The 20,205-nt window shown below is 37.5% G+C and overlaps 3 protein-coding genes across 3 annotated transcripts; 1 reads left to right on the forward strand and 2 right to left on the reverse strand.

Annotated features, from left to right (window-relative positions):
- Positions 1-4,506: 4,506 nt before the first annotated feature.
- LOC110877716 (probable adenylate kinase 6, chloroplastic) lies at positions 4,507-9,393 on the reverse strand. Its single transcript, XM_022125908.2, has 4 exons — positions 8,999-9,393; positions 7,854-7,994; positions 5,620-5,892; positions 4,507-4,886 (listed from the first exon to the last, which is right to left on the reverse strand). Exons 1-4 carry the CDS (start codon positions 9,281-9,283, stop codon positions 4,743-4,745), a joined length of 843 nt encoding a protein of 280 aa, XP_021981600.1. The 5' UTR covers positions 9,284-9,393; the 3' UTR covers positions 4,507-4,742.
- Positions 9,394-12,795: 3,402 nt separating this feature from the next.
- LOC110877717 (50S ribosomal protein L10, chloroplastic) lies at positions 12,796-13,690 on the reverse strand. Its single transcript, XM_022125910.2, has one exon. It carries the CDS (start codon positions 13,617-13,619, stop codon positions 12,930-12,932), a length of 690 nt encoding a protein of 229 aa, XP_021981602.1. The 5' UTR covers positions 13,620-13,690; the 3' UTR covers positions 12,796-12,929.
- Positions 13,691-14,311: 621 nt separating this feature from the next.
- On the forward strand, positions 14,312-17,349 carry LOC110874346 (zinc finger BED domain-containing protein RICESLEEPER 2-like). Its single transcript, XM_022123074.2, has 4 exons — positions 14,312-14,611; positions 15,014-16,850; positions 16,932-17,014; positions 17,099-17,349. Exons 2-3 carry the CDS (start codon positions 15,026-15,028, stop codon positions 17,012-17,014), a joined length of 1,908 nt encoding a protein of 635 aa, XP_021978766.2. The 5' UTR covers positions 14,312-14,611; positions 15,014-15,025; the 3' UTR covers positions 17,099-17,349.
- The last annotated feature ends 2,856 nt before the right edge of the window (positions 17,350-20,205 follow it).

Here is a 20,205-nt window from a genome sequence, read left to right on the forward strand (position 1 = left end):
AGGGTCAAGGTCGAATACCAAAAGCCATAAGGCCTACTTCAACAACCAGAGATACCGACATGGAAATGGGAGCAAATTTCCATGGACTTTGTTATTGGTTTACCTAGATCTCAACGAGGAAACGATACCATTTGGGTAATAGTGGACTGATTGACCAAGTCTGCACACTTTTTGGCTATTAAGGAAACGGATAAGTTCTCTACTCTAGCAGACATCTACCTAAAGGAAATAGTCGCGAGGCACGGGGTGCCAACTTCCATCATTTCTGATCGTTACCCACGTTTTGTATCTGATTTGTGGGAGGCGATGCACAAATCCTTTGGCTCACGTCTAGACATGAGCACAGCATACCACCCACAGACGGATGGGCAGATTGAACGCACCATCCAAACTCTTGAAGACATGCTTCGAGCATGTGTAATCGACTTTGGTAACGGCTAGGAAAGGCATCTACCCTTGGTGGAGTTTTCATATAACAACAGTTACCACACCAGCATCCAGGCTGCTCCGTTCGAGGATTTATACGGACGGAAATGCCGATCACCCTTATGTTGGGCAGAAGTTGGCGATAGCCAAATTACTGTCCCAGAACTCGTCGTCGACACAACGGAAAAGATTGCCCAAATACGACAACGAATGGCGGCAGCGCGTGACCGTCAGAAAAGTTACGCTGATAAGCGCAGGAAACCGCTCGAGTTCCAGGTTGGGAATTGAGTGCTACTTAAAGTCTCACCTTGGAAAGGTGTGGTCCGCTTTGGTAAGCGGGGCAAGCTAAATCCACGGTATGTTGGACCCTTCGAAATCACTGAGAAAAACGACAAAGTGGCGTACAGACTGAATCTGCCCGAAGAACTCAGTGGTGTTCACAACGTATTCCATGTGTCAAATCTGAAGAAGTGTCTGTTGGATGAGACCCTTATAGTTCCTCTCAAGGAACTCACTATCGACGATCGGTTGCAATTCGTCGAGGAATCGGTGGAAATTACGGACCGGGAAGTTAAGACTCTCAAGCGTACCGAGATACCCATTGTTCGAGTTCGTTGGAACTCTTGTCGTGACCCAGAGTTCACCTGGGAACGAGAAGAACAAATGAAACGCAAGTATCCCCAGCTGTTTAAGAAAGATGAGTCCACTGCTGAGGCTGAAGCTACTGCGGAATTTCGGGACGAAATTCCAAACCAACGGGGGGATGATGTGATACCCCAGGAAAACCAGAAAACCACGCAACCTAACTAGCTACCTCAGTGACTACGTGCTAAATTTCGGGACGAAATTTCTTTCAACTTGGGGATGATGTGACAACTCGTATTTTAGAACCTTTCTTTGCGTTTGATGTAACCTGTATGAACATTATGTGATTATCTAATGTGATTGCAATGGAATGTTATGTTTTATTAGGTTATGTGTTACATGTGAAATGTGAATATATATCATTGGTCGCACAACACTTGTCCGATCGCACAAGCCCTTTTGGGCCGTGCACCTTGTCTTTTGTCACACACCACTCTCGGCCCACATTCCTTGTACGCGAGATCAAAGGGCAGCCCATGCAAGGGTTCGGCCCACTTCCTTATACGCATAACTTTAGGGGGGAGTGTGTATACTTCTCATAACTTACAAAACAAGAACACACAAAACCCTAAGCTCTCTTCTCATCTCTCTTGTTCGACGGCAGCCCCATCCCGATAGCTCGAAGCCTTACTTTCTTTGCAACGTGATCTTCTTTGCCTAGTATCACATCGCACACTTCCGGTTAGTGTTTTTGTTATTGTTTGATTGTATGATCTTTAATGTGTTGTTATCATATGTTAGACTAGGGTTTCATGTTAGAAGATATGTTAATCAATTGTGATCATAAAGTTGTTTTCGATGCACATGAAACTGTCTTGGTGTAATGATTAGAATCATGTATTAGAAGGAATGAAATTAGGGGATATAATAATCGCATGACTTAGTTTTGATATACTTTGTATGTTAAGATCGAGTATAGGCTACTGGAATTATGATTCAAGAATATATATGTTGCATTGTGTTATCGGTTTGAATTGCATGTTAATGTTCGAATTCATTAAGATGATGGTTGATCGAATGTGTTGAATGATGAGTTGATGGTGATTGTTCTTGATTAGAATAATTAGGGATCATAAAAGCTAGCTAATGGGTGAATCTTTGATTTAATCGGTTTAATGCAAAGATGGAAACTGTTAGAATGATTTGTAACTGATTACCATGATTTGAGGCAATAACATAACTAATCGCACAAGAGTTGATCGCATAAGGGGCAATCGCACAAGTCAGTCGCACAAGCTAGGATATCATAGGGTACAACTGTTAAAGCACATAGTACTGTCCGTTATGCATGACCGCACAATATATTGTGGATCGCACAAGACTGTGCCGATCGCACAATATATTGGGTCGCACAAGAAGCTTCTTTGTTTAATATTGTTGGGCCGCTTGATTGTTGGGCTGCATGTTTTAATTGGGCCGGGGTATGTTTTGGATCCCACAACATGTTGTGGATCGCACAAGTTTGTGTTGATCGCACAACATGATGGGTCGGGCCATTATTGGGCTTCACCTATTGAGTCGCGCAAGATGTTTGGGCTCGCACTACCACAACGGCCCAATCACATCAATCGCACAAATTGGGTTTATGTGTAAACTTGATCGACATTGTTAACATGTTCCTATGTGTATGCCATGATCGTTATGTGTACGTAACTTGCTACGTTATGTGTAAACATACGTGCATTACCTGAACCTAGACTTGACTTGTATGGTAACCATGTTAAGACGTGGTTGACCCCAAATAGCTCAAGTGACCTTTTGTTTATCTGCCGAGCTAATATAAGGTGAGTTCACACTTTCTACAAGGCATGGGATTCCCGGTGGTTAGGGAATGGGTTAACGTTTAATAAAGAAACCTGCGTATTCTCCTTGGGTAGAATACGTACTCCCACCCTCTTTGTTGAAGGGTGGCAACATTGAAACATGCGTGTTCTTTTTGACACGTACTCCCACCCTCTTAACTGAAGGGTGACAACATTGACACTAGACAAAACTCTATCATTAAGTCCCTCATTTTATATCGACTTAATCGTCGGGCCAATGGCGAACGGGTCATTAGTTAAATAGCGCTATTAGGTTTGACAAGCCTCACACCGTGCCGCAGAGGACAGGCGTGGACTAATGGACTTGGCCACTAGAATGATGATAGACATTGACGCAGGCACATAAACATAACTACAGTCAGTAGTCGATATGGTAACGGGTCTAGTGGATTACATGGGGAAGCCCCCACTGGTTATGGTTTGGGAAACAAGGAACTGGTTAACCTCGTGGTTTTCAAAACAACATATGGTTTTTGGAATAACACTAAAATGGACAACCAACTGTGAACTCGCTCAACTTTGTTGTTGATTCGTTACTATATGCCTTGCAGGTCGTTAGGTGCTTAGATGGAGCTTGCACATGAGGAAGAGGTCGTTGTGAGACATGGACTGTTGAGTTCCATGCTAAACTTATGAACTTATAAACTTATAATTTGGGTTTTGAACTTTATGCTTCCGCTGGTAACTTAAACTTAGTTGAATTGTTTTGACACCAATTTTATTGTTTGGTTTGGACTTTTATCTATTTAATTTATATTGTTCAATATGATTGGTGGCTGGTTTTGGTTTGCACAGGAGGAAGAGGTCATTGTGAGACATGGACTGTTGAGTTCCATGCTAAACTTACGAACTTATAAACTTATAATTTGGGTTTTGAACTTTATGCTTCCGCTGGTAACTTAAACTTAGTTGAATTGTTTTGACACCAATTATATTGTTTGGTTTGGACTTTTATCTATTTAATTTATATTGTTCAATATAATCAGTGGCTGGATCCTGGTCAGTCACGCTCCCTGCGGTGATATTCCGCTTGTGGATTTTGGGGGTGTGACATGCTCTTAGAGAAAGGAGAAAACGGATAATTTAAATAAATTAGGGTAAAAAGACATAAATGCCCTCACGTGTAAAACACTAAAAACTTTAATTAGGCTAGTGCTAAAGGACGTAGGGTGTAATGAGTTTTACAAATAAAGAACTGTGACTGTAATTATTGAAAATAAAGGACATATGTTGTAATCCGATACAAACAACGAAAAATGCCATTTACCCTATAGTTTTGGAACTTTTTTGTTTCAATAATTACCAAATAGTGCTAACAAAAAAAAAAAATTGTTGTTAAAAGGTTAATACAGGTTTTGTTCTTGTTAGTATAGTTATTTACCAATTACATAACAATTTCATAAATTATACATCAAAGTAAATATGAAGAATGTTTCTTAACATAAGAAATACATAGGTCTTATATAACAATAATCATAGCAACAAAGTATATAAGCAGATTGTTGAGCCACATATAGGGATAACTATCAATATTTTACACCAAACTACTGTATTTTTCTTCAGCCCGTTATGACCCGTGAGAAATACATACGACTTAATCTGAACTAAAATAGACAAAAAGGTACATCTAGATGTTCAAACTAACCCAATTTTTATCGTTCCAGAATGTTCACAGATTCATAAAGGGATAATTATCAATATTTTACACCAAACTTACTACTACTATTAACTAAGAACAATTATTCCAGACATTTTAAAAAGCATCTTGTATAAAGAATAAATATTTTGATTATGCATTTGCCAAGGTAAAGAATGATAAACTTAGTCAAAATGACCATTACCAAATAATCATGCTGCCGCAGATCTTTTATCTTCATGATCATCAAGATTTAGAAGTTGAAGCAGTTTTGTCCATGATTCGGGTATTCCTCCTGGAAGATCAAACTCTAGTAACTTTCCACGCTTGCGATAGAACTCTTCTACTGGCCGGCTCTGTAGATATCGAATTAATTACTACTAGTTAAATACTATATTCTCTAGTAACTACCCACAAACACTAACCCACTAATAAAAACCCGCGAACATGCAGAAACTAACATCATGCATGAACTAACAACAACAGTTATGCTACTATCTACTGCAAATACAAACAACCCTATATTTTGTTGAGTAAAATGTCACTTTCGTCCCTGAGGTTTAGCCAGTTTTGCGACTTTCGTCCAAAGGTTTGTTTTTTCGCATCTGGATCCAAAAGGTTTGAAATCTTGCCATTTTCATCCGGCTCGATAACTCCATCCATTTTTCTCCGTTAAGTCAGGGGTATTTTCGTTTTCTTTGTTAACTTAAAAGGGCAATCCGGCCTAACGGATTCGGTCAGTGGTATTTTAAATGCTTGTACATAAAGTGAAAAAGACCGAATTGCCCTTTAAGTTAACAAAAAAAAAACGAAAAAACCACCCATGACTTAACGGGGAAAAATGGATGGAGTTAACGAGCCGGATGAAAATGGCAAGATTTCAAACCTTTTGGATCCAGTTGCGGAAAAACAAACCTTTGGACGAAAGTCACAAAGCTGACCAAACCTTAGGGACGAAAAGGGCATTTTACTCTATAATTTTTAATGTGACAATCACTCGATAGATATGTGGATTCAGAGACCGAAGAAGAAAAATACTTTGAAGTGAGAAAAAACTTAAATAAAAGAATACACGAAGATGAAACATACCTTCTCATTATATATACGGAGGCGTTCTTTTACAACTTCTTCAGTGTCATCAGATCGTGTAATGAGTTTTGATGCACAATGTGAAGGTGGAAGAAGCGGAGGCATGTACATTGCAGGCTTTTCGTTATCTGCTTTAATGTCAATGCAAGCTACATTGTAATTCCCGCCACATTGGCTGCAAGTTCTTCTTCCCAAACATTTTGCAAGCAATGCTTCTTCCCTAAGTTTCAGGTTAATTACTAAGTCGATGTTTGTTACTCCCTCCAGAATTTCCTGAAATTAATTCAAGTGAATGAGCAAATTGAAAAGATTATAAAACATTTAGCATGTGTAATAAGTAGACAAACAATATACATAGTAGTACATAGTACATCTATATACACACACCATAGTTGTTAATAGCGAATAGCAGATGATAGCGACAAGCTACCTATACGCTACGTAGCGATAGCGATGAAATAGCGGGTGCTATTTTATGTTTAGTGACACACTAGAAGAAAATTTGAGAAATATTTTATATGTATATTATATCCAACTAGCTGTTATATATGTATATTTAAGGGAAAAAACCTAAAATCCCGCTATTTTATACCTATACAATCCCGCTATTTATATTAAAGCACAACAAACAAAAAAAAAACCTATAATCCCGCTATGGAGGCGCAAAAATCAGATAGCGACACATGAGTGCTTCGCTACGCTATTCGCTATAACCCCCACTATTAACAACTATGACATACACGCATATATATGTAGCGGTCACATAGTTGTCAAAAGCGCAAAAGGCGCGCGCCTAGGCGCTCGCTCGGGCGCAGCGAGGCGAGCCTATAGCGCCTGATGGTAGCTTAGGCGCAAAAATGGGTTTTCTTTTGTAAAAACGGTGCTCAGGCGCAAAAAGCGCGCGCCTAGGCGCAGTGAGGCAAGGCGAACCACCATGTCTTTCATGTCTTTTTTTACTGATCTATTGACCATTAAAAACGAAAAAAAACAAAAGGCAGCAGTAAAAACCGCCTGCCGCCGCCCGTTTTTCCGGAGCTGCATTCGTGTCCGCCGGACGTGCGGGCACGCACGAGTTCAACCAAATTCCAGTTCAGAAACTCATTTTTTGCACCCCCCCCCCTCCTACGCGCGGCTAGGACTTGTGGTAAAACATGTCATAAAGCTACAATGGAGTACCTTATAAACAACCACTCACTTAGTTCCCACGCCAATGTGGGACAAAGTATTTACCACCTTTTAAGACTTCATTCACACACCCAAAACTTCCAACATATAAGTCCTAAACTTTTGCTACTAATTATTAGCTACATGATCTTAAATGGCATATATAATAGTTTTTTTTTATTTTATATGTGGAATCTTATTTATTTTCAAAGCATAACATATTTTTTATATTTTTTTCTCTATGTGCGCTTTTCTTAAAAAAGCCCACGCTTTTTTTGCGCCTTGCACCTAGGCTCCGGGCGAGGCCGATGCGCCTCGCATGCGCCTTGCGTCTTTGACAACATATGGTTGTTGTTGTTGTTGTTGTATAATATTTTATTAGCTCTACAAAGTGCAGTGAATAAAATGCTCCCTAATTGTTCTCAAATATTTATTGATTCTCGTTTGAACCCAACCCTATATCATAGTTGCTAATGGCGAATAGCGACAAATAGCGATAAGGTACCTATATGCTACATAGCGAATAGAGATAAATAGCGGGCAACTATTTTATAAATAGCAATACACTAGGAAAAAAATAATTTTATATGTAGATTATATCAAAATACCCAGGTATATATATGCTATTTTATATAAATTAACAAAAGCCTAAAATCCAACTATTTTATAGCTATATTTAATTGCTATTTATATTAAATAAAAACAAAAAAAAGGTGAAGTGTCGCTATTCTCGCAACCCTAATAGACCTATACGCTACGTAGCGCGCTATAGTCATCGCTACGATTGTCATTGACAACTACGCCCTGTATGTATGTGTAATGATACATTCAATCCTTTTGTTGATCAATATAGTGAATTTATAACACCATTAAGAAGCACACCTATGAGTTACATGTTTCTTGTTATTGTTGGATGTGTATTTCAAAGAACATCTCATTTTGAACTTGATCGCACTACTTCAAGAAAACTAACAATTTCAGGAAATAATTCCCAGATTCTCTATCTTTTATTTGTTAGTAAAAGTGACAAAATAAGTAATTACAGATTAATAGAAACTGAAAATGCTCACAGCTTGTCTTATGGTTCGAGGGAAACCATCAAGAATGAAACCTGATTCGCCCTTGGCATCCCCAGCTTCAAGACGTTTGGACAATAAATTGATTATCAAATTATCTGAAACTAGCTTCCCTTGGTTAACAATCTCTGAAAGCTGTAAAAGAAACTTAAACAGTTACAGAATACAACTTCGGAATCTGAATGTATAAAAGAAATCTCTGAAGTTCAGCTAACTATAACAATCATCATGTAAACAAATACACTAGAGCATTATTGGATATCAAAACTAACTATCATGATATACAATAGGCATGATTAACCATTGATGTCGAATGGTAAAGTGGCTTGCAGAGCACGAACACATGTCGTTCATCAAAACTAATATTTATAAAGAAGTAGATATTATCAGGGTATGAAAAAGTATTAACTGATTTCAATCTCATTACATGTTGTCTAGACAGGCATGTATGCCTTTGTTCTGAGATCATCACATGTTCTCATTAACAGCCATCTTTGTAGTTAACCAGTTGATCAACAACAAATAAAAAAAGTAACACCTAGTTTCCCTTTCTCACCTTCTGTATTAATCACGCCCTGCTTGCGGTATGCACATATAATGTATATATGTGCGGGCGCTCGGGGGGCAAAAGTGAAAGTGCACTAATTTTAACGTTATTTTACTAATTTCGTGAAAATAATGTTAAAAGAGGGGGATGGCTAGTCATGCATCATGTGGTGGCATTGATACTAATCGGCCTTTGTCTTAATTGCTGAGTGTTATGTGCCTTATGTCCAAGGCTTGATGCAAAACTACTATCGAGCCGGGGGTCTCATTGAAAGCAGTCTCTCTGTTCCTACGGGGTGACCTCTACATCTTACCTTCTCACCCTGCCTTAGCTGTGCTATTGGTTGGATTTACTGAGTACGATGATAATGACCTTCTGTATTAATCAAACTCTTAATATAACCAATCAACAATATTAATAATTAACCTTAATAATTCAACAAACACAGATCTAAACTCACCACCCAACACAAACCCTAACTCCTCCTAACCCTAACTAGCAGTCTAGCGCATCAACCAAACACCACCTAAATCAGCAACTAACAATCACAGAAAATCATCCTAAAATTCTCCAACAAACAACAACATCTCACCTGTTCCGATAAGGGACCTTTTGAATTAAGCTCGTCACGAACGAGATCACCGGTGGCGATATGAGGAACACCGAGCAGTTTCGACAGTCGGCTAGCGTAGGTACCTTTTCCGACGCCAGGACAGCCGAGAAACACCCACTGGACGTTTCTTCCGTCGGTAGGGGTTTTAATGACGTCATTTTCGGGTGAGGAAGGGGGTGGTGATGTGGAATAGGATGATGAGAAGGTGCGGATTGTGTAGGAAGTCGTTGTTCTGGCTCTGAGAAGACGGGAGAGTACCGCCATTAATGGAGGTGAAGGTGGAGAAGAAAACACGCAGCAAGTGTGTGTGAATATAATCAGGGTTTGGTGTTTGTTAGACAAAACACGTGGTTTAATTACTTTAGTAAGAAAATCAGGGGGTGCACTTTACATGAGGATGAGCAAGTGTCGTTAAAAGTTAGGTAGGCTGACGGTCGTACAATGTATATCGCCTGTTAAGGATTTATTAGGATTTTTGTTTTTCTTTTTTTTTTTTTTTTTAACGGTAAATTAGGATCACTGACGGACCACTGGAGTATCATCGTGCCACCAGCAGAACCACCCGATCTTATTCATCTCCACTAGACAATAATGCATATACACCAATTCAGAAGGAAACCCAATAAATTTGGGAAAAAACCCCTTTGTGGTATTCGAACCCATGACCTAATGGTCATAAGCCTTTTCCCACCACCAAAATACCGCTAAGCTATAATACCATAGGTTTTTGTTTTTCTTTTAACAGCTAAATATTACATTCTTTCTTTAAAGATCTAGAAGGTTTTTTCTCTGTTACTAGACCAATTTCATAAAGGTTCTTATTAATACTTCCAAACCGAGTGGATTTCTGGAACCCAATTTTTAAATATTGGATTCGCCCTTGTATGTTATTTATGTGCCGAACTCTAGAACATTGTTTACGGACCGAGCTCGAGTGAAATTGAGTCTATGAGAGTACGACTTGGTTTATAGCTTGCTTTTTTTTAATGGCAATTGTTACTACTACTCTATTTTATAATAATTATTTTATGGTTACAGATAGAGGGGCCAAAACATGTGTGTTGTGTAACGGGTTAAAAGGGGTTAAAAATTTATGTACAAGTTGAAAGTTTGACCATTTCTAAGAACTTTTCTAAATAATTAATGTGATATGAATACTAAAATTCATAGTAAAAAATCATTTCTTTTAAAATAGAACTATTATAGGAGGTTGTGAGCGTATAAATACATGTTAGGCGACGTTTGACAATTTTAACCTGCTATCAATTAAGAAAAAAATAACCCCCCTTACCAACATACCGGTATGACATCAGCTTGTAAAGCATGATCAAGAAACATGATGCAATCACAACAGAAGGGCAGATGTTATGAACTGGCGTGCGGAAACGACGGTGGTTACTGCATCTAGTGATTCTCGGTCGTCTAAATCACCACCATCTCTACTCTCTCTTCCGCAACTAAAAGCATAATCTTTGGACTCGTTATATGTAAGCAGACTTAAGCTTCCTAGTACAAATTGAATAGACGCAAATTGATCCATAACCAAATTCTTTTTACTCAAATCAACAAGTAACCAACTTCTTGAAGAATTAAATAAATATGTTGATCAAGATTTAATAAACATGTTTTCAAGATTGAATTTTGGTTCAAATGATCAAATGAACTCAGAAGAGAAAAAAACTGACTTCTAACATGTTTTAACTGGTTTTTATAGATATGCTTCATACGCATTGTCCACTGGAAAGTCGGATGAAACCTTCAACATAAAATGTGGAATGGTCTGAAATCACGCCGCTTATGAATATCCTCTCGCAGCAACAATTATCGAATGATGAAGACTTATGGAGATGAAGGATAGTCAAAACGTCAGATTTGAAGTGAAGGCAGTTCGCTTCAAGCTGGAAAAATCTAAAGGCACTTCTTGGTAGAGGAACCACTGGGTTCCTCCTAAAGTAAACCTTTTCATTTGACGTGCTATAAACGACAGAATCCCAACTAAAAAGGCCCTTCTTCGCAGAGGAATGCATTTGGTTGATTATTCTTGCCCAACGTGTGACTTTGAAGCCGACGATTTGGATCATGTTTTAGCTAGATGCCCTTTCATTGCCACAATTTGCAGGGAAGTTTACAAATGGATTAAAATCGCCAACCCGAATACTTCCAATGGTGTCAAATCTATAATCCAACGTAGCAAAGAGTGGAGCTTGAACAAAACCATGAGACAACTGATCGTGTCGGTCTCCTACGCTACCATCTGGAATCTATGGATCTTACACAACGAAAAGATTTCTTATTGGAAAGACTATCTCAATTACCAAAGCCCTTGGAAAACATTAATATAAACATTGCAGTTCACCAAAAAATTATTACAGTTCTGATCCTAAAAGCCAATTTCCAAAATCTTGAAACTCAGAATTTTAGTCCAAATTAACATTTAACAATATGAATCTTGGCCTATAAAGTATAATAAAAAGTCAAAATTTATCCAATAGTAAATAAAAGTCAACTTTGATCAGAAGTCAAACCATAAGTAGCAGCTAAATATGACATTTGCAAGTTGCAACAAACATCAAGAGAATATTAATATCCCAGTTTCAAAATTATTATTTAGGAAGACTGGTTTACACTTCATATTACAAACACAAGACGTCGAAAAAGTTGAATTTCTATCTAGATTAAGTGATCAATCAATATAAACACCACAAAAGTACCAAAAGGTCAAAGTTTGATCCAAAATTATTGTTTTCATATCAGAAGACTGGTTTGTCAACTAATGATACAAGGCACACAAATAGTGAAATAAAGATCTAAATTCATGATAAAAAATACGCGTTCAATACAAAGCCAGTTTTAAGTAGAAAAATGCGAGAACAACATTAAGCACTTCCACGTAGTGCTGATCAGAGGTAGCCAGAGAGAATGATAGATTGTTGATATAACCACCTTATGTATTATTTAGAATAAGTGACCAACAGTATGTTGAAATCCTATTTTATCATACTACCAGTATAAGCTAACAACAACCACCACCAAAATGCTACATAGTCAATGGTGCCAAAGGCACTCACCAGGCGCAGCCCAATGCCTTGCATCCATCCAGGTGCACAAGTGCAAATACTTGGAAAATCTGCTTAAAAAAACTGTTCCAACCGGCCAAAACTCGGCTAAAATATGTCTAGATCAGCTAAAATGGTATCTTATTATTGTGAGCCATGCACACTTTTTACTCCTTTCAGGGTCACTCTTTGCGCCTTGAGTGCACCTTCGACTGCTTAACTAGCTTGCCAATTGTTCATCTAAAATAAATCATCAACAATATAACCATATACCTAAGCAGACAATAGTGGTGCTATAGCGGTTAGCGGACCTCAGGGTGTGTAGCGGTCCAAATAGCGGTGGCCTATAACAGTTCCGCTATTAACGGCCCTAAATACCGCTATTTGGAAACCTATATAGCGGTTATAGCAGTAACGCAGTAGAATGAGGCAACACAGTAACGCAGGTAGGTGTTTGATTGTGTTAATTCTTAACTATGTTATATTACTATGAATTTTGATATTACTATTAATATTTTTCAAAGATATATTTATATATATATAAAAATACATAAATTATGCATGGTATAAAACTTACCGCTATATCACCGCTATACCACCGCTATAACCTATATATCATATAGCGGACCTTGACCGCTATTCGATTTTGGACCGCTATAACTGCATAGCCATATACCCAATTCTTATAACACAAATCACCCAAAATGTCAAAACTCATGATCATGGCTAAAATCAACTATCTATGCTTACACCACCCAACTTGTAGCAACAAATCAACATTTTCATTTCATAAACAATAGTTGAATGTAATTTTACAAAATTCTACACAACAACCTGCAAAACACTTACATTCCTCATTGCCCTGCACCACCCTCTTCTTCCAACTTGTTCACATAGGCCTTCAAAGTCATAACCAAATTCCTGGCGGGCGCCTGCAACGTCCCGACAACGGACGTCGCGGGCCCCTTCAACGACCCTAATAGCTTGGCATAAACCTCGGCTCTTGTCGGTAAATTCTCCAAAACCTTAAACTCCTCAGGGGGATAATATTTCCCTTCAAAAACCGCCCCACTAAAATCATTCTCCTCCAACTTCTTCTCCTTCTGAAAGGTCCTGTACGGCTTAATAGCAGCTGGTATCTCCTCACTATGGACAAAAAGCCACGCATTCATCCCTTTCATACATGGTTTCAACGGCTCCCATGGAGTGCCTTCAATAGCCTTGATGACGAGTGTGTTTTTGGCGACAATGAGCTTGGTGGAGTCTGGGAACGTTGTACGGAGTTGTTGGAATTGTTGGACCGTGAAGCCTTTGTAGTTGATTCCGGCGATGAGGTGGCAGCCTTCGAGCTGTTGTTTGACGGTTTCGACGGTTTCTTCTTTCTTTGTGCGGCTGATTGCGGAGCGGATTGTGAGGGGTGTTCGGGTGGGTTTGCGGTGGTGGAGGGTGGTGGGGTGGAGGAGTAACGGGTTGTGGAAGTGGGATTTGAGGGAGATTGTGGTGGATGAGGGTGGTGGGAGGGTGGTGAAGAGGGTGGCTTCCATTGTTGTTTGGGGAAGAAATGGCGGTGTGGGTTTAGGATTGGGTATGGTATGCTGCTACTACCTTATCTCTTGCAGATCTGGTGTCAAACGACGACGTGTTAAGTTACTTCTTTTTTTTTTTTTTTTTTTTGACAAAAATTAAATGGAGTTAAATTTAGAGTTAATTACTGTTTTCGTCTTTGTGGTTTGTCAAAAATCATTATTTCAGTTCATTAGTTTAAAAATTGTGATTTCAGTCCCTGTGGTTTCACTTTTGTAACCATTTCAGTCCCTGTGATTTCACTTTCGTAACCATTTCAATCCATTTATTATGTTAGTAGATGGACTGATATGGTTACGAGGTGGACTGAAATGGTTACGAAAGTGAAACCACAGGGACTGAAATCGCAATTTTTAAACTAATGGACTGAAATAGTGATTTTTGACAAACCATAGGGACGAAAACAGTAATTAACTCTTAAATTTAAGAATGAATTGCAAGTTTTCTCTATCTTTATGGCAAGATTGAATTGGTGTTATTTGTCTTTAAAATTAACGAGTTTATACTTAATGTTTTAAAATCTTACACGTTATATTCTTTAGCTTTAACACAGTTAAATTAGACCTGGCAATTTTTACCCAAAAGCTAGAATATGGGCTGATTTGGACTTTAAAAGTAAAGCAATGGGCTGTTTTGGGTTAAGATTTTTAGTGGAATGGGTTAGAATGGACATATCAAAAATTAATTAAAAACATGAATGGGTCAGGATGGGCCAACTTAAAAAGAACCGTGGGTCAAGATGGGTAACCCTAAAATAACATAACAACTTAACAGGTCTTCCAAAGTCGTCTTCCAAAGTCCAAACGAAGTAACTCAAATTGGCAATCGCTGCATCCTGACTGACAACGACCCTAATCGACTAATCGGTCTTCCCTCTTCAGTTCCGTTTGAATTTGATCGATCTTCAGAGTTCAATCAAGTAGTGAACAGACAGTTTTCGCTGTCTCCATCTGTAAGTCTAATTTTTAACAAAATTGACAGCTTATTTGACCTTTTTATCAGAATTTGAGATTTTATGTTTATTGTTATCAACTAGGAATGATAATTTGCACGATGATTATTGTTATAACATGTGTTTTGGGGATAAATTGATAAGAAAATGACGTTACTACATTGGATTTAATTTGTGCATACCAATTGTTCGATGAAATGCCTCTGTGAGTATTTGAGGTGATTTTGGTACTTGTAGTTGTGATCCTCCGTTACTCTTACATGTTGATAAATAATACAACATTTGTAGTTGTAATACCCATGTCAAGTATCTATCTTTCGTGGGCTTTCGTGGGCGGTTTAATTTATTATTATTGATGGTTAATTGATTATGTCATAATACCCGTGTTTTGCTTTATTGCAGATTAAATTAAATATGTCGGGTAACGATGAACACGAAGATGAAGTTAGTTCATTTAGTTCGGGCAAACATTCTTCCGTGGTTTGGAGCTATTTTGATAAATTACCAGTTGGACCCGGGGGAATTCAGAAGGCCAGTTGTACGGGTTGTGGAAAAGTGTTTAGTGCCAATTCGGGAACATCTAATATGAAACGACATCTTCCCAAGTGTTTTGATCTTAATGAACCCGGTCCACCAAAAAAGCGTGCCCCGTTAGATCAAGCAATGTATAGGGAGAAATTAGCATACTCTATCATCAAGCACAACTACCCTTTCAGCTATGTTGAACATGAGGGAACAAGAGATTTGCACAAGTTTTTACACCGCGATGTGAAGCCCATAACAAGAAACACTGCGAAGGCAGATGTCCTCAAAATATATGATAGAGAGAAGACAATTCTTAAAGAAAAATTACAAAAAGTAAATGGTAGAGTATGTTTGACTACTGATTTATGGAGTTCTATCACGACAGATGGGTATATGGCTCTAACGGCTCACTACATTGATGAGAATTGGGTTCTAAGAAAAAAGGTCTTGAACTTTAAAGTTATACCACCTCCGCATAGTGGTAAAATTTTAGCAGAGTACATGATTAACTTTTTAGCAGATTGGGGCATTCAGAAAAAAGTTTTTACGATCACATTAGACAATGCTAAATATAATGATGTTTTGGTAAATTGTTTAAGCAGTCACTTGCGTTTGAATAATGTGTTAGTTTGTGATGGGGATTTTACTCATGTACGTTGTTTTGCACATGTGTTAAACCTTATTGTTCAAGAGGGCTTGAAGGTAATTGAAGGAGCTATTGAGAAGGTGCGAGAGTCGGTGAAGTTTGTTAGAGGAAGTAGTGCAAGAAAGTATAAGTTTGCAGAATGTATACACCAACTTTCATTACAATGCGGGAAATATGTGCGTCAAGACATTGTAACTAGATGGAATTCTACATATCTTATGCTCGATAGTGCGTTGGCTTATCGTAAAGCTTATGCTCGGTTAGCACTAGTTGATTCTAGTTATAAGAGTTTTCCAACAGAAAAAGAATGGGCAAGGGTGGAAACAATCACAGAATTACTGAAGCCTTTTTATAACATCACAACTTTGTTTTCTGGTAGCTCTTATCCTACTTCCAACCTATATTTTCATAACGTGTGGAGAATTCAGATGCGTATTGAAGACGCTATCAACAACGCTGATAATGTGATAAGTGGCATGGCAAAAGAAATGAAAAAGAAGTTTGATAAATATTGGGAAAATTATAGCATGGTGTTATCTTTTGCAGTTGTTCTAGATCCGCGATATAAGTTTAAGGTTGTTGAGTTTTGTTTTAAAAAACTTAATATGGAGGACAAAGTGCGCAAAGAGAAATTGGACATTATTTTCAATGGTATGCATAAGCTATATGATAAGGAGTATGGTATCTTTTCAACGACAAGTTCTTCAACTGTCAAGAGTTCAAATACTAGTGTCAGCACAAGAGACGACTTGGATGGACTGGAGTCATTTACAAGCGAATTTAAAAAGGTTGAGAACGAAAAATCACAATTAGACATGTATTTGGAGGAGCCTGAACTTAATAGGAGAGAAGAACTTGACGTCTTCCAATATTGGAAGGATAATCAAGGTAGATATCCTCAATTGTCTCTCATGGCTCGTGATATATTGAGCATCCCAATCACTACTGTTGCTTCAGAGTCATCTTTTAGTATCGGGGGACGGGTTCTAAGTAAGTACCGAACTTCACTGCTTTCATCAAGTGTCGAGGCTTTGTTATGTGCTCGTGATTGGTTATTCGATTTAGAAGGTATCAAATTCTTCTCTTTGTGACTTAACTTTATATAGGATCATAATCATAATTTATCGTTTACTTTTTTGGCATATCCAGAGGAAGATGAGGATGATACGGAGGATGGACTTGCAGAAGATATTGAAGCATTGTATCCAACGTATCAAAGTAGCCAAGTTTAGGTAATATTCACTTTATTTCTAAAACTCGAGCTCAATTCTAAATTTTTTACCTATTGCCAATTCTAAAGTTGTTGTAATTTATAGGGGTCGTGGGACTACGTAGCTTGATGGTGAGGTTGAATGGACCGACTTATGTTGTGATGATTTTGGAGATTTGTGTTTATGTTTTGGTTATATTGTATGTTCGTGGTTCCTTATGTTTTGTATGCGATGATTTTAGAGATATTAACGCTTGGTTAAGATTAACGAACATAGTGATTGTGTCGGAAACTTGAGCGAGAAAGATTTGGGATTGCCTTTGAATCTAAATCTTTGACATATGATTTTAGTGCTTTCTTGGCTGTTTTTTCGTATGATTTTATTGTTTTCATGGCTGTTTTTTCTTATGTTGTTGCACATCTTCACTTCCTTCGGGTGATGGTGAAATGCCAAACGGTATTCGGCCAATGAAAATTCAGAGACCTCGTACTCCTCTCATTGATGCAGTTGCTGCTCATGACAAAAAGAAGGTAATGTTATTTTTATATAAAAAATAAAGCTTATTTATGTTTTAGATAAATAATAGCCTAAAAGGTGTTTTTTTATTTTTTATTTTTGCTGGTGCAGTTGAAAAAGACACTGTTCCCTAAGGAAGAGGAAAAGGGCCAAGGTATAAAGTTATTTTGTTTGGATTTGTTTTTGCCTTTTATCTTTTTACATAATTTGACAGTTTTATTAAAAATTTAGATTATTATAAATACAGTATACAAAATTTCTGACAAAAAGTGTTTCGGGTCAATCCAGACCCGACTTTCATCTCATACAGAAGTTACCCGTTTTGACTAGGGGTGTGCACGGTTCGGTTTTATGGTAAAACCGAAACCATAACCCAAATTTTCGGTATTCTGTTATTGAAAACCAGATTATATCGGACTGATTCTGCAGTGCGGCTAAATAATAAACAGATCCGTAAAATGGAACGAATCTGATTTGCAGATCCGTAAAACAGATTCTGCAGTGCGGCTAAATATCGGACTGATTCTGCAGTGCGGCTAAATAATAAACAAATGAAACGAATCTGATTTGCAGATCCGTAAACATATTATATCGGCTAAAACAGATCCGATTCTGCAGTGCACGGACCTGTTCTGCACGTTTGTTTAATTTTTTTTAAAACAGATCCGTAAAACAGATTATGTCGACTGATTTGCAGATCCGTAAAACATATTATATCGGCTAAAACAGATCCGATTCTGCAGTGCACGGACCTGTTCTGCATGTTTTTTTAAATTTTTTAAATTTTTTTCGTTTTTTATAATTTTTTAAATTTTTTTCGTTTTTTTAATTTTTTTAAAATTTTTTTGATTTTTTTCGTTTTTTTAATTTTTTTATAATTTTTTTTCAGTTTTTATTATTATTGATTTATTCTCAACCCATCCTGACCCAAACCCATCCTGACCCGAACTCATCCTGACCCAAACCCATCCTGACCTTCTTCTTTCTTTTACCCATCTTAACCCAAACTCATTCTAACCCAAACCCATCCTGACCCAACAACCAATCCAATCCAACCCATCCATTTTGCCACCTCTAAGTTAAATTTTTCTATTAAATCTGGTTATATGAGTTGCACATGAGAGTATATTTGTCATTTTATCTTTAAGAACTAATTATATAAATAACTTAAATAGCTATCCATTATCTATATATTAATAAACCAAGCTAATGAATAGTGCTTGACAACTTATTAATGGACCAAACACTATTCATTGGCTGCCACGTGATAACATTTTTTTTTCCGGTACGGTTATGTTCGGCAACGGTACATGAAGGTAAAAACTAACACCTGCTTTGTACAGAAATTATCTATATATTAATAAACCAAGCTAATGAATAGTGCTTGACAACTTATCAATGGACCATTTTATTAAAAAAAAAAACTTTAACACCAAAGATTAAAAAAAAAAACTAATTTTCTTTATCTACTCCATCTTTCTCCTTCTGTACATTCACCACACCACCATCAGAACCTCCTTGCACCACTACTACCATCTCTTTCCAACATAACCACCATCGCCATCAAAACCTTCTTCCCCCACCATAACTTCCTTTCACCACTGCCACCTATTTCCACAATAACCACCACCATTGCAACTAGAGGTGTACAAATAAAACCGGTTTTAAAACCGAAACCGGGAAAAAACTGAAACCGGTTTTTTATAACCAGTTTTAGAACCGAACCGAACCATCGATTAGTATCTGGTTAGGGATATTTATGTTCGAAACCGGTTTTAAAACCGAAACTGGTTATAAAAACCGGTTTAAACCGGTTAAAAACCGACCCTAAGCGGTTGGACCGGTTATTGTTTTGAGTTAAAAAAAACCGGTTAGTAACCGAAACCGATTATAAAAAAAAACGGTTTTTGTTCTTGATGAAAAAAACCGGTTCGTTTAATAACCGGAACCGGTTTTTGAAAAAGAAAACGATTTGTACACCTCCAATTGCAACTACCACATCATGTGCAAGTCACATGACCATATTTAATAGAAAATTTTAACTGAGTTAGGGCTAAAGGACATAATGTGCAAGATTTGGAAACATTAAGTACAAAACTCTTTAATTTTAAAGACAATGGACACGTCTTGAAATTGGATATAAACATAAAGGATAAAACTTGTAATTCACTCTAAATTTAAAGGGTGACGTGATAGAGAAAAATCTTTGAACAACTTCAGATTACCACATGATGGTCTTGACAAACAAGTTTGAACAAACATATTATGCGACCCTTTTAATTATAACTAATTCGGAGAAGCGGAGAACAAGAAAAGCACATAAAAAGTGGTTTCTAGATGGGTTTATTTACACCTTTTCAAACTAAATGAGTTTAGGGTGAAAGTAGCACCTAAAGGTATTGCTTTAACCTGGTTCAATCATATTCACTTTTATGTCAACTAGTTGATTTTCCGTTCGCGTGTTGCGGCGGGGATCCAATGACTGTATAACGCGTGCCGGCAACCGCAAGCAGATACCAAATATCAAAACATAGATAAAATGACGTAGTAACGATAGTCACTCTGTTTAAAAAAACGATTTTAAATAATCTAATATATAAGAGTAGGACCCACACGTCCTACACGTTGGAAATTCGGTTGTTTTCAGTTCAGTTATTACGGTACTAACATGTTAAAATATGGATGAGCTCGGTACC

Source organism: Helianthus annuus, chromosome 9 (assembly GCF_002127325.2).
Source record: "Helianthus annuus cultivar XRQ/B chromosome 9, HanXRQr2.0-SUNRISE, whole genome shotgun sequence".
Classification (NCBI taxonomy): domain Eukaryota; kingdom Viridiplantae; phylum Streptophyta; class Magnoliopsida; order Asterales; family Asteraceae; genus Helianthus; species Helianthus annuus.